The sequence below is a fragment of the Argopecten irradians genome, chromosome 5 (genome assembly GCF_041381155.1).
Source record: "Argopecten irradians isolate NY chromosome 5, Ai_NY, whole genome shotgun sequence".
NCBI classification, from domain to species: domain Eukaryota; kingdom Metazoa; phylum Mollusca; class Bivalvia; order Pectinida; family Pectinidae; genus Argopecten; species Argopecten irradians.
In genome coordinates, this window is record NC_091138.1 from 18,364,451 (window position 1) to 18,380,808 (window position 16,358).

General features: G+C 35.4%; 1 protein-coding gene across 1 annotated transcript; it reads left to right on the top strand.

Moving 5' to 3' along the window:
* The first annotated feature begins 1,273 nt into the window (after window positions 1-1,273).
* On the top strand, window positions 1,274-15,101 carry LOC138323086 (uncharacterized). The gene is given in 10 exon segments (XM_069267433.1): window positions 1,274-1,435; window positions 1,438-1,596; window positions 2,948-3,301; window positions 3,618-3,995; window positions 4,514-4,629; window positions 7,269-7,621; window positions 8,059-8,938; window positions 9,781-9,805; window positions 9,924-10,244; window positions 12,082-15,101. Coding segments are annotated over 10 exon segments (2,913 nt in total). The 5' UTR covers window positions 1,274-1,410; the 3' UTR covers window positions 12,384-15,101.
* Window positions 15,102-16,358: the final 1,257 nt, after the last annotated feature.

Genomic DNA, 16,358 nt, shown 5'->3' on the forward strand with positions numbered 1-16,358 from the left:
ATTTTTGGTTTGATTCTGCGGTCCCTATTAAGCCTTTGCGAACCCTGAAAAACTTATAAGAACTTGATCAAAACGTGCAAAACGTAGTAGACCTTATCAGATCGCAGAGTGCCTAGAGAGAACGAAGTGTACCTTTAACCTCCGGGGGAAGTCCTTTCCCCTACATCCACGGTCCACCACGTTATCCGTAAAAGACCGTAGCAAAACTTCGCAAGACCTAGCTCAACTTGAATATAGAGACAAAAATAGCTAAAATTCCATTGCGTACTAAGTTTCCGGCAAAGAGGGCTGCCGTGGTCGCCGGGAACAGTGTAAACCTGCCCGGTTGTTCAAAAGGTGGTTAGATTAATCACTTTATTAGTGAGGTTTTCATTTCTTATTTATTGCTAAATCTGTGATTATATTGATCTCTAAAATTAGCTGGTAGGTATTAAATGGAATAGTTCAGGTTTCAGTAAATTTTGGCAAGTTTGGTTGTGAAAAAAATATTTTTATCTTGATTTGAAAATTGGCATTTGGAAAACCGTTAAAGGCCCACTACCTTTCCGGAGCAAAATTTAAAGGTTTCTAAAAATCATAGATAACATAAGAAAATATATATCGATGGCCTAAGATGAGGTTATAACATGAAGCTTATGCAAGTTTTCCTGCGTAATATATGATAACAGTTTCATTTCACTGTTTTGCCTTCTGGGGCAGTGATAGTCAACTACCGCGCGGCATTTAGGACGACGGCGGGAAACATAAGACGACCCGCGTTATGAAAATTAAGATTATATTTGTTTAAATTAAATTGTTCAGAAGGTGATGATAAGTGTAGCATTACCGGTAAGTTGATAACTTTTGCGACTTTATAAATTTATCAATCTCGTTTTACATTTCTATTTTAAAAATTAAAAGCCGTTTCGGAAAGGTAGTGGGCCTTTAAAGAGTGATAAGTATAATCATCATTTGGAAAACCGGGCCCAGCAGTCCGTTAAATCAAAAGCAAACAATATACACCTGCATTATATAGATTGCGTAACCTCACCAACTGCTGCAGTATATTCGTGTTGTGTTTTCTTGTAATATTAGGACTAAACACAGCACCAAGTCACATTGTACTGATAACGGAGAACCTGTCTTCCTGTCGAACTCGGGTAACAGTTAAAGCCCATGCGCCTCTTGTTTTCTAGATATGAAAGCGGACAATGTCTTCACTTCCTCCTTTGCACCTAGAAGCCAGTCGTGGGGATCTAGGAAAGGTACAGGTCCTATTAAAAGAAGGCGGATTATCGTTAGGAAGTAGAAGCGATGATGGCCTTACTCCTCTCATGCATTCAATTCACAATAATCATAAGCAGGTGGCGAGTTACCTAGTCGATGAAATGAACGGTAAAGACCTAGTCGTTGAAGATATATTTGGATACAATGTGCTTCATTATTTGGCAAGGGATGGACGTCCGTGGTTACAGGTAATGAAGACAATCTGTGAAAAATGCCCTGAAGCAATACAACAAGTTAACTACAAAGGTCGTCGACCAATAGACATTACAAGAGAAAAGTTGGACGACAATCCAGGTCAAAGGAATCACAGGGAAGTCATCGAATATTTGGGTATGAATTCTAGTCGGTTTTTTTTCAAATGTTAACCTTGATTTTCTTCACTTATGTTAACAATTATTAATATCAGGAAAATTGTCAAATTTTCGAGGCGATCTGTCCCTTTATCAAGACCCTAGAGTTGAGTGTTCGCCCCGGTGAGGAAGGCTTTGGGTTCAGTCTCTTGGCCGAGACACACCACAGTCTATAAAAGTGGTAGTTTTTGCTCCTACTTAGCGCTCAGCATATAGGGAGTGGGACGACTTGTTCGCCCGTTGTCAGTATAATGTGACCGGGTGGGATGTGTTGCTTAGTGTCTCCGGCGGCAAGCTTCAGTGATATACCACTATAAAAAAGGCAACAGTTCCACTATATAAGAAGACATAACATGAATATATCGCAGTCTCCCAGAACACGCACATCGCACAACATACATGGGAGGCCGTCCTTACATGATCATAGCTGTTAATAGGACGTTAATAAATCAAATAAATCAAGAAGTTATGAAATCCTGATGTTATCAACAATAATTTTGTTGAAGTGCAATAATTTAAACCGAGACTTTCTTAATAAAACATTATAATATCATTGATTACACATTATTAAACAAATAAATCTGGGATTTTTCAAGGTACGTTCGATCACAGATTATTGTGGGAAAATATCGTTATGATTGTTTGATTATTTTAACGTCCTATTAACAGCCATGGTCATGTAAGGACGGCCTTCCATGTATGCAGTGTGTAGCGTTGCGGGGTGAGTGTTTTGGGAGACTGAGGTATGTTTCATGTTTTGTTTTCTTGTATAGTGGAACTGTTGCCCTTTTATAGTGCTATATCACTGAAACATGCCGCCGAACACACCACGCAACACACCCCACCCGGTCACATTATATGGACAACGGGCGAACCAGTCGTCCCACTCCATTAATATTGAGTGCTAAGCAGGAGCAGAAACTACTACTTTTATAGACGTTGGTGTGTCTCGGTCAGGGGACAGAACCCAGAGCCTCCTCACAGGGGCGAACACTCAACTCGAGGCCAGAAGGAGGCGTTTTGTCTGTCATGTACTCAATTACACAATGATGATATGCCACGCTTGATCCGTTCTAACCTGGTGGAGTTTGCTTATTTGATGACTTTGGCGGCCTGCTTCAGTTTGATAGCACTATAAAAATAACACACCGCAAGGAGGCCGTCCTTAAATGGATACTAATAGAACATTATTATAATTAATCAATCTATCAACAACCTTTCACATAACAAACCGGTATACCAACAAAGAAGTATAGTGCTATTGCATGATATTTGATTTGCACCAGAAAGTGATTCAAGTGCATTATACATTTTTCGGTTATATGTTTTAGAGAAACTGGCGCATTATCAAGTCAAAAAAGGCATTTCCGATAAAATGATTCAGACATGCAACATCACAATTACTTTCATTGGTAATAATGGATCTGGAAAAACATGCCTCCGCAAACAATTATCAAGGGAAGCGTTTCCAATCAATGGACCTGGTTCTACAAATCTTGCAGAATTTTTGGCAAACTACATGGATTGGGATCCATTAACAGGTTTTCGTCAGAAACTTGATGAAGGAGGCGAAGAGGCAACTGGGATTGAACGTTTAAGGCGAATATTTAAACGTTATAGTGCCCAGCAGACCGTCGGCGAAATTCCAGGAACAGGACAAAACGAGAAAGTGACAGAGAAACCAGGTTATTAAGGGCATTTTCTCTAGATAACGTTCGACTTCGAAAAAAAACTAATTAATCAACTTCTTCAAAATTCAATTCTGAGTAGGGACCATTTACATAATTATTAAAGGTCAAGCCATAGCCGAAATATTCTCCTGTGTGTATATCATTTATATTTGCTGACAATTTATTTATCAACGAATTATCCCTCCCCTATTCTCAAACACAAAAATAGATAAAGAAGTTTGAGATAAGGTTTTGTGGTAAAATGCATATGCAATGAAATATTTCTTTTTAAATCGTAAAACTAATTTTAATTTTAAATTGAATATTTTAGATGATAAATCACGACGAAGTGAAGAAACAGACATATCCTCGATAACTGATGTTGACACAAGCCATACACAACAAGAATTGGTTGGCGATATTTTACATCAATATGACGACGATACCTACTGGTATGATCGGGAACTAGACGACGACTTTCCGAACGATGAAAGTGACGAGGAAAACATACACGAGTTCGAAAAGAAAAACGAAAACCCAAAGGAAAAGGAAAGTGATACGATCAAAGGTTTCATAACCCTTTACGACTTTGGTGGTGAGACGATATTCTACAACACTCACCACTGCTTTATGTCTGGGGATATGGTTTTCATTCTACTTTTTGACGTAGCAATGTGTGTTGATGCCGAGAAAGGTGAAAAGGAAATTAGTGAGTATGACATATATGATTTTATTAGCCTTTTTGTAACATATTAAGGTTTGTAAGTCCTAAGTGTAACCTAATACTCAAAGTGACAGACCCTAGAATCCGTATTGAAAAACGCATTATCTTCATCTGATTAAGCGTTGTGCAGTATTACCGACATTGAAAAAAATGAATAAGTTACCGCCGCTGATGATGATGATGATGATGTAATGCGACTATATTAAATGTCATATGGCATTTCCTCCTTCCATCTGGGCAAATTATTTCTAAACTGAAATTCGGCATTTTCAATGTTCCTCAAGCTGAAATTTTGAATAATCCTTACATACTCCCCAACCTGAAAAAGTTAAGAAATATTACAATATGTTTAGGGCTAGTGGTCGGAATGTCCTTACTACCATGAGAAGATACTTAAATCATTTAAATTAAGCATTATACATTCCATTAAATAAATCAAAACTGAGCGATACAAGCACTGTTGATAAACTTCTGATTCTAAGGTGAATTGCTATTATCAACAGAAAGTATTGAGAAGTGGCTGTTCTCTGTAGGAACATACTCCATAGACGACGATGGTGTCTCGGGGACACCTCCTATCATACTAGTTGGATCTCATCTAGACCAAGTCCCGGGATCGGTAAGATTTGTTTTCATAATCATTTTATATGTACACGATCTAGGAATTCATATATTAAAAGTATTGGCATACTCCTGATGGAGTTTTTATAGAAAAGTCATGCTTTATAATCCGCAGTATGTGTATGTTAAAGGTTGTTTTTAAATTAGTGCTGTTGGAGGGAATGAACTTTTTCAAAAACAAGAGGCCCATGGGCCTTAACGGTCACCTGAGTTAGAATATATAATGAAACAAATAATGAAACAAATTAAAGACATACAAACACTATATGCTGGGCCTTGAAGTTGGTCAGTGATTTATAAATTTGACTTTTTAGACTATGAAGAGTATTTGCTTCCATCAAACCTGTGAACTTAGAGGTATTTTTTGAAATTTTAATCATTTTGACCCTGTTTGGTCCTGCCCCTCTGGTCCCCCAGGGGGTCATCGAGGACGGATATGGATGTTAAAATGCTATATCTTAGGCTAATAATTCTAATCAAGTTTGACTAATTTCTTACGAAAATTGGGCAAATAATGTTCACAAATATGTTTTTCCTATATAAACTAAAGTAAACTTGACCCCTCCCCAGGGGGTAATGTGAGACCCCAAGGTCATGATATAATTCACAATTTTTATAAAACACCTTAACACCTTTCCATCTATAATTATTTGATTCTACTATATCCAGAATTTTAGAAGATTTTTGAAATTTTAGCCTATTTGACCTTTTTTTAGCCCCGCCCCTCTGCCCCCAGGGGGTCGGCCAGGACCAATGTGGATATGATATTACAATGCTATCTCAGGCTAATAATTCTAACCAAGTTTGACTCATTTCCTATGAAAATTGAGCAAAAAATACTCATTAATGTGTTTTTACATTATAAACTATTATAAACTTGACCCCCTCCCCAAGGGGAAACATGAGACCCCAGGGTCATATAATTTACAATTTTAAAAACAAACTTTAAGACCTTTTCATCTATAAAGTGTATTTGATTATACCATTTTCAGAATTTCAGAAGAAGATTTTTGAAATTTTAGCCTATTTGACCCTTTTTTAGCCCCGCCCCTCTGTCCGCAGGGGGTCGGCCAGGACCAATGTGGATATGATATCGAAATGCTATCTCAGGCTAACAATTTTGACTCGTTTCTAATGAAAATTGAGCAAAACATGCTCATAAATGTGTTTCCCTATATAAACTATAGTAAACTTGACCCCCTCCCCAGGGGGAAACGTGAGACCCCAGGGTCATATAATTCACAATTTTTGTAAAGGACCTTAAGACCTTTCTATTTATGAAAAGTATTTGATTCTACCATTTCCAGAATTTCAGAAGAAGATTTTTGAAGTTTTAGCCTATTTTTCCCCTTTTGACCCCGCCCCTAAGTCCCCTGGGGGTCAGTCATAGAAAATTTGTTAATAGGATTAAATGGCCATCTCATACTGATAATTCTGACAACATTTGACTCATTTCCTATTACAAATGACCAAATAATGCGCAAAAATGTGTTTTTCCAATATAAACTATAGTAAACTTAACCCCCTCCCCAGGGGGAAACTAGAGACCTCAGGGTCATATGATTCACAATTTTTGTAAAGGACCTTAAGACCTTTCTATCTATGAAGAGTATTTGATTCTACCACATCTGTGAGTAGAGAAGAAGATTTTTGAAATTTTACTCAATTTTACCCCTTTTGGCCCCTCCCACAGCCCCCTGGGGGGTGGGGACCACATAATTCACAATTTTGATTGGCCTTATGCCTTAGAAGGTTTGTGCAAAATTTCATTGAAATTGCTTCAGCAGTTTCGGAGAAGAAGTCGAAAATGTAAATTGTTTACGGACATACGACGCACGACGGACGACGACGAACTAAAGGCGATTAGAATAGGTCACTTGAGACTTCGTCTCAGGTGACCTAAAAAAGCTTTTAAAGATGCTCCACCGCTGATAAAAGGTGTTTTTTTCTCAATCAAAAGCAGCAGCAGAGGAATTACTTCTCTTCACTTACAAAAGTTACATACTTAACACCATTGAAAAGTTTAAGCTGCTAATATAATTTTACTGTAAGATAAAATGAAGTGGAATGAAGTACTGATTGCGCATGTCCCAAAAACAAAATAAATTATTTTAAGTTATTTTTTGTGTTAATTAGACATATGTATATACACGACTAATCACCAATAATTGTTCAAATGATGAGTATCGTTTATGCTCAATCTTTAAAGACAAACTCTTGCAAGGAAAATGCATTCATTTAAATAGGAAAGATGGTCATAACCTGCTTCTTAGAAAAGGGGATAGTTATATATAATTAACATATAATGTATCAAATTTTAAGTAGATCTTTATGGAAAATATATATGACTAACTGTAAAATAAGCAAAATTTAATATCGCAGGATAATTATTAAACTAGTTCATTGATAGAACTGATGTATTAATTTCATTTGCATATCGTATTATAATTAAACGTACTGCAACAGACAATTGTTAACCATTCATATACATCTTTATTGAAATTGATTCGATTTTTTTAACAAATAGCAATTTTATTGTTACATGTGTCTTCGAAAATAACAAATAGCCATCACTGCTATAAAAACTGATTTCTGATGTTTGGGATTCCTTATACCAAACATTTGTTCTGTTGGAAGGAGGAGGACAAACTCAAAGTCTTCGGGTCAATTTTGGATAAATTGTACGAAAATCGACGACTTAGACGAATAATGGAAAACAACGTTCATGACATGTTTCCAATATCCAACCTGAACGACTCTTCAAAACACGAGGATTTATATGAAAAGATGTGGAGAAAGATTTTCGAGGTTGCACCTTTTCAGTCTGAATGGAGAAAACTAGTTCCAGCAAGGTGGGTGGCTATTGAACAAGAACTTCTAAAGAGGAAACGATCAGGCATAGACATAATTACTTACCCACAGCTTAGAGAAATTAACCAACATCTCCTAGTGCCGCTGTCAGACGAAGATGATATCCAACGCTTTTTGAAGTAAGTCTGAATAGAAATGTGTGTAACTTATATTGAAATTTAGTATCATTTTAATATTACAAATACTTTTGAAAAATTAAATATTAGAGATGTGTTTCCGTTTTCTATTACTTGATAGTGTAAACATCACCATGTGTGATAATGCACCTCTTAATTATCCCCCGCTTTCACCGAAACAGGGGATATTGATTTAGGTCTTCCTTCTTTCTGTCTGTCTGTCTGTCTGTAACGATTGGTTTCCGTTCAATAACTCGCAAATATTACCGAATTTTCTCGAAACTTGGTACCATGGTTAAATGTCTCAGGGCCTTGGCCAAGTTCGTTCGGACCTTTCATAGGACCCTATTAGGCGGAATTTTGGGTCTTTGATTAACGAAAGCGGGTGATAGAAATTCCATGAATTTGCTTGTTTATTGTATGTTTTAATGTAATTTCAGGAAATTACAAATAACCGGATCGATGTTGGTAATCAATCTTCACAGCAATCCAGTGATAATTCTGAACCCAAACTTTGTCTTGGACGCACTGAAATGCATCATCACAAATCCAAAATTTACGCATGGATTCAAAGAACGAATGAAATGGAATGCATTTGCAAAATCCGGAAAGCTTCCTCTCTCCGATCTGCATGCATTCCTGCGCAACGAAACAACCAGAAGTTTCAGCAATTATCAGGATATCATCGAAGTTGCTATGGAGACATTTGGTCTCTTTGCCAAACCCATTTCGGACGACTCGGGCATTGATTACTACATTGTGCCATGCATGTTGTTGGAAGCAGACCCTGATTTATTGCAACCACTTTTAGCTGAAACAGATGTTGTCACATCCTCGAGTCTGTGTTTCAAGTTCGAGAAAGAATTCATCCCTTTCGCCATATGGGACAAAGTAGTTGCATCTTGCATCCATAGGTTCTATTGCATTAATGAGCATGTAAATGATCCATCCATTTTCGTTCGCAGAGGATTCGTCTGTCTAGCTGTTGACAACCTATGGAATATCGTTATTAACTGCAACAGAAACGCCATGAAAGTCACCATGTTTAGGAGAGATAGGGGTCACCAGTTGCCAATAGGTAGTGGTATACAAGTCAGAAACATTCTTGAGTACCTTCTACAAAACGTTTTGGAAAAGAATCGGCAGAATCACCTGAAATACGAATTCTACCTCCATCATGACTTCCGATTTTCGTCTGATGATAAGATGATTAAAGTGGATCATCTTAAATCTGTAAGCCTGCCGTGTTATAGCTCATCATCTGGTAGAGGCTGGATCTCTATCGAGGACTATCGGTTCTGGTTTTTAAAAACTGGAGACGTGAGTTATGCTATTTTTACTAGTAATGAATGAAAAAATCATCTGAAATAAATGTTTCTTTGAAGGTATTACGCCGAAAAGCTTTTCAAAAATACTATATATTCATAACAAAACATCTTTCTGTTTAACTACAATATGTTTTTAAAGTAGATTTCTTTATCGCATTTCACTTTAAAGAAAATGATAACAGATAAGTCCCCAATATTCAAGTGTCTAATCAAATTGGTGCTTTCAAATTATTGTGAGATAACATTCGAATGCAAAGTTTTTGGGGGGATAACGAACGGCTATGGAGTTACAACTTGATGTAATAATCACGTAACTGTGTCAACTACACAAAATGAGAAGTTGTTGCATGCAATATGATTTTTTTGGGTATTTTGAAGTGAAGAAATGTATATATTTCTTTGAAGATATTACGCCGAAAAGCTTTTCAAAAATATTATATAATCATAACAAAACATCTTGCTGTTTAACTACAATATGTTTTCAAAGTAGATTCCTTTATCGCATTTCTCTTTAAAGAAAATGATAACAGATAAGTCCCCAATATCCAAGTGTCTAATCAAATTGATGCTTTCAAATTATTGTGAGATAACATTCGAATGCAAAGTTTTTTGGGGGGATAACGAACGACTATGGAGTTACAACTTGATGTAATAATCACGTGACTGTGCCAACTACACAGTATGATGAGTTGTTACATGCAATATGATTTTTCTGTTTTACAACCGATAAGAACCATTATTATTTCTTTATTATTTGGTTTCAAAATTTGATAATAACTCACTAGAATCGCATTTAATGTATCTAAAATATACTAATTGCCTTTTTTATTTCAGCGTAGAGGACACCACTCTGGTACAGGTGAGTAAAATCTTATCCAAATATTGTATCATTAATCGAAGAATCCGTATGCAATTATCAAATAAGTTTCTTTATATCTTAGATTTGCTATTAAACCATTTAAATTATATGTTTACAGCTGAATTTCTGATAAATGATGATGTTCTAAACAGACGACCGTCGCATAAGGAGGCTGGCAGAATAGCAAAACTGATCAGCGGGAGAGGATATCAAATGTTCTTTTCAGACCTGTTCCTTCCAATGCATGTGTTAGATCAAATAATGGAGGAAACACGTAACGCCTCGTTTAGGACACGCATTACGAGGATCTTCCTTCATCTCCTGAATACACGACCTGACCTCACTGTTGCAGAAATTGCAGCAGCAATGCAAAGACATGAAATGCCTTATGATAATCTGGCAATGACACTGGAAACCAACAGGGTCAACATGTGTAATGGTAAGTGCATGGAATAAGATCAACATATTTTAGATATTCCAAAGTGAAAGAAAATAACAAGACACTAAAAATACAGCTTTTCATATCAAAATGGGCGATATAAAACAATCATTTGTTTTAACAATGATATCAAAAACGTGTATATATGTGTCCAATTAAAACAAAAATACATATATAATAATTAATTTTGCCTTTGGTACATGCACAATCATCCCATATAGGGCATTGTGGGATACAAAAATTATTATTTTTAAATATTTTTATCTTAAATTAAGATAAGAAACTCAAAAGTGATAATGATGGTAATGAAGTAAGTAACTTTTGTAATTGAAGAGAAATAGAGGAAAAATACTAATTCGTCTGCTTCTGTTTTTGATAGAGGAAAAATGCTATTCGCAGCGGTGGAGTGTCTTTAAAATAGATAATAGTTGTTTGTAACAACTGTTCCTAAATGTTTTGTAATAAAGATAACAAAAAATATCAAAAGGCGTTTGTGCGTACAGGAAAGGAACATGGTCTTACTCGCACATAATTTCCGTTGATTGTAATAAAGTAGCATTTTTTTCGGACATTTAAAGTACAGAATTGGAATATTAATTGTAATACAATCTCAGTTTTAGTCTAAGATGCAGACGTACCACGTACAAAGGGACGATAGTGGAAGAATGGCGAGAAGCCAGGCGGCCATCTTTGATTTTGATAGTTAAAGTTTGTTACCGCTATTTCTAAAAAAGTACTGAAGGGATCTTTTTCAAATTTCATATGTAGCTTTCCCTAGGACCCTTGTTATGCATATTGCATTTTGGGACCAATCGGTCAACAAGATGGCCGACGGGCAGCCATCTTGGATTTTGTTAGTTAAAGTTTGTTACCGCTATTTCTCAAAAAGTACTGAAGGGATCTTTCTCAAATTTCATAAGTAGGTTCCCCTAGTGCCCTTGTTGTGCATTTTGCATTTTGGGACTGATCGGTTAACAAGATGGCTACTAGGCGGCCATCTTGGATTTTGATAGTCAAAGATTATTACCGCTATTTCTCAAAAATACCGAAGGGATCTTTCTCAAATTTCATATTTAGGTTCCCCTAGGGACCTTGTTGTGCATATTGCATTTTGGGACTGATAGGTCTGCAAGATTGCTGCACGACCGCCATCTTGGATTTCATTGTTGAAGTTTGTTACCACTTTTTCTTAGAAAGTACTATAGCGATCTGTCTCAAATTTAATATGTAGTGTGTTTGAAAAAGTTTGAAAAGCAGGGAAAAGATCCCTCTTTAAATTGTCAGACATAGATCACTCATTGGTGGGCGCCAAGATCCCTCTGGGATCTCTTGTTTTCTTATTGGAATTTAAATTGTCAGCTAAATAAATTAAATATAATATGAAAAAAATTGGATTTTAGAGTGTACTGTGCAAGATCATGTGCCTTGTTTACTTCCGTTTCAAACATGTGGTAAGGTCAATGTTTTTCCCTTTTTTGGTCAACTGAAAAAGTGCCATTTATTTTTGGAAATGTACTGAAAAACAAATGTTTGTTCCTTACTGTCACTATGATACATGGTATAACAATAAATTTATATTAAAATAATTATCTATCAGCTGCGAATCTCTTAACTGCGCAATATCATGTGCAGGCTTTACAAGTATACAATCTTATTTTCTGTGATGCTTTATTGTTCCAGCATTGATTACAATTGCTTACAAACCGCTACACTTTGTATCAATGACTTTCATCATAAATTCGAGAGTTAGACGATTTACATATTACGTAGGTAACATCAGGTGGATAACATTGTAATATAGGTTAAAGTTGTTGATTCTATTTTCCTTGTGCCATAGGTGATGATTTACCGAAGGAAGTGCTGGATAAGCTGATTTCAACTCTAAACCTAGCTGCGGTTGCCAACCACATTAGTGCAAAATCCTACTATAATCTATTTTTAGAGCTTGGTGTTGATTCCAAGGCAATTGACAGATTTGATGTCGATCACGATAAGATCAGCGACAGAATTCGAGCTCTTCTTCAGAAATGGATTCGTGACAATGGCAAAAGCGCTACAGCAAAACAACTTCTCCTGGCGATGAAGGAGTGCGATATGGATACTCAATCTCTTGTTGATTACATATCCGATGTCATTTAACGTAATAATCTATCGAAATCTATCTCAACCCTCAGAATTTGAACTACATTAAACAAAACCCATTGAGCAGACATCAGCAAGATGATCCCAAAATTTTCGATTCGTATTGTCTGCATTTGTTTGCAAGAGAAATTTACGGATCGTCAGCTGTCAATCAAGAAGTCCGGGTACCGCACGTGACTTTGCATTTTGTATATTGTGTATGTACATTTGCTACCATATTGAATAGGTACACATGAGTTTGCGAGCATGATGCTTGGCTACATACCGCCTGACGATCGATCATTTGGACTAGCTAGTGTTGTTAAAGTTGACGATGTGTAATGATTGCGTTTCACTGTTAACCCCTTAACTCCAAACTTCGCATTTCTACGCATTTTCATGTCGGTGTTGGAAAAATCATGCTGTAAAACTACAGGTAATAACCGACAAGTAGCAATAATTCATACTTGTAGTTCAGTATATGTAGTTGATATTGTCAATTTTATGTGTGACCAATTATTGAAAGAAATCCACACTTACATTTATTTTCTCGTAGCTTAAATACATGTAATAAGTATCATGTGTACTACACAGTAAACTTCGACGAATCCAATAGTAACAAAATTAACAAAATATCGTTTTTACTAAACATACCAAGAAAACTAGAAACCACTGGTCAAAAAAAACTCAAATTAGTTATTCATGCCGAAATAGTTTTCTATTGCCTCTACAAATCAGATGATAACTTCGACGGAAAACGCGGTCCGGTACAATTTCTAACTTTGACGTTATCGATACAAAACAAGCACATGTGTGATGAAGATGGGCATCGATTTTGACTTTTTTTCCTCAAACGATATGCATAGAGATACATTTATTCACACGAGAATTTATTCAATTTATCATTAGAATAATGAATTTTAAAACATCGTTTGATATATGTGACGAAGAAAAAGATATATATGTATGGGATTCCATTTCGGAACAAAATCTGACATGTTGATGTAATGCTTGAACAGCTGGAAAAGGAAATTTCAGACATATGCATTAATTTTAGAAAGAAAAAAAATGAGCAGTAACATTTTATAACACTTAACCAATGGCACAATGAATGTCTATTACTCGTCTCATTTTTACGTCATTCCTTGGGTCAGTCTTAATCCGCTTAAATGAATTTACATGTTGACTTCTCAGACTTTCCGAGAGTAATAACAAAGCCTAATATATAAAGTTTGTTTACTTCATATATATTTGTGATTTCGATAGATCCGTGTTCTAGAAAGCCACGTGTCCCTTGTGCGTTTGTTTTGCAATATATATATATATATATATATATTTGTTCTGTGAAAAATAAACATATTCCTGAAGAGCCATCATGAAATGGTGAATGTACAAGAGGAAAGTCGTTGACTTTTATTTTTTATATATATTGATATAGAGATAACGTAGATTAAGGAAGTACGACATGAGAATTGACCCGCCGTAGTAAATTCGCTATTGGTGTCTTCAGGAACAGAACGTTTATACATTCCTTGTATATAGTTTAACATAAAGTGGGGGTTTGTAATTCGCCGAATTGTCTTGTTGAAATTTATATAATAAAATGGGATTCACAATCAATATACTATAAACTTTTCGCAACCACAACATGTCTCATCATCACATTACTCAATACGTGTTATGCTGAGTTATCTCACTTCATCTCTCACCACTCATCTATTTAGATGTTCTTATCTGTATATCTTTACACAAAAAATAGTGCAAATATACATATAAGTTCAAAAATGACATTTGATAGGTCATTCTATAAATGCACACTATCAAAATAACTAGAAACAACATGCCTTACCTTCACATCCTATACTACAGTTGCTTGCTAAAATACACGAAAAAACCTATGTACTATGATAGTATCAACGTAAAGTTGAACATTAAGACATGCTACAGCATAAATGATTAAAACAATAACACCCTGACAGTCTTAATTGCATAATTTATTTATCAATATGCTCAAGCGTAATACATTATGATATTTCCTGTCATTTTGTGGACAGTTTATATGGATCCATATAAATCTGACATACTTCCTTAGTATTGAAGTCTTTGTTTGTTTCTAGTGAACCGGCACCTTTTAAAGTATGCTAAACGGAACTTATCATGTTGGGAAATAGCTCTACTTTTACAAAAGCAGTGTGGCGAAATGCTGAGGTACCTTTTTTCCAGACAAGTATATATGCAAGTAATATCAAGTTTTCTTTTCGTCGAAAATACCCAGCAAATTTAATAACTATTATTTGTTCAATGGCGTTAAAGAGAAAAACTGTTCTTTTCTTTTTCAGTTTGCTTACAGAGATAGAAATATGAATTTATTCTCTCAAAATACAGGATGATCCAAAGTAGTTGTTTATTTGATTTATTTTTTATGTTTCGATGTTTTGATGCAGTATTTACGCTATTGGTAATAGATTAAAACATCTTGGAAGTCCGTCTAAAAGAGGTCCACTTCGTCATACTATAATATAATTATGCTATGTCAAAAGTCTTCCTATACAATAGCTTCTTCTAACACCAACTCATTAGTCAATGTAAATGAAAACAATCGACATGTATGCAGAATCCCTTCAGCTTTGTTAGAACACAAAAACGGCTATCGTTTTTTTGTAGCTTCAGTCAGCAGAAGTATCCCATTATTTGTCTGGAATTCTGGAATACCATACCTATTTCCGAGAAAAGACACTTCGCTCCAAAATGACATTTTTGGGTGGTTTTTATTTTATTGATTTTTTATAACACCAACTCATTAGTCAATGTAAATGAAAACAATCGACATGTATGCAGAATCCCTTCAGCTTCGTTAGAACACAAAAACGGCTATCGTTTTGTTGTAGCTTCAGTCAGCAGAAGTATCCCATTATTTTTCTGGAATTCTGGAATACCATACCTATTTCCGAGAAAAGACACTTCGCTCCAAAATGACATTTTTGGATGGTTTTTTTTTTTATTGATTTTTTTATAAAAAAAAATTAATTAAAAAAAATTAAGATAACATGTTCCTTTCACAGAAGGACTTGCACATACATTTCTATATTTAAATAAATTATTCTAACTTTGAACACAAACTTTCAGCGCTTTCACATTATTACAGATATATTCATCATTTATTCAACATTACCTCTCAATCATTCATATCCGTTTAAAATAAATTGATATTTGTAATTGCAAATAATTAATTTACATTGTGTATATATACCAGGTAGTTAATATTGCCATCAAATATGTCAGGTAAGGGGAGACAACTCTAATATAAAAAATCGGTAGAAGGGAGACTATTCCGTATCACCTAATCTGACATTCTATTGCAAATTGATATAAATGATTGAACATGACATCAAAAATGATTACATACACGTTCCGGTCCCCTTTAACAGTGTAACGTGCTCGAGTCTACTTAAATAGTATAGCCCTCTGGTAGGCGAGGTGCTCTATAACCTTTGGTAACAAGGTTCAAACCCCTGGTAGCGAGGTACAACTTACACCTTTGGTAACAAGGTTTCTACAGGTACAACCTCTGGTAGCGAGGTATCACTATTACGCCTTTGGTAGCAAGGCTATAGATATTTAAGTTCAACCACTCAGTGACAGAATTGACAAACTCAGTAAATCAAGTTTCAGTGTTTGTATTATTATTTACATGGCCATATAAACAACCAGGAAATTACAGATAACACACAGTACAATATCTAACAGTTATAATACATTATAGCTACAGTAGAATAGATCTCAATAGTATAATTCCACATTAATTCACTTATGACAGATAAATACTATTTTCTTTATAGTAGTATCCCACAACAAATTAATACTATTTCTATTCCCACTACTCTATTGTAGTACCACACTATCTGGAACTACCGCAAGTCTACGACCTTGACAGCGTCGCTAATGTAAATAAACCGAAAAGACAAGCTGTAAAACCCCTGTTCTATTAATAGC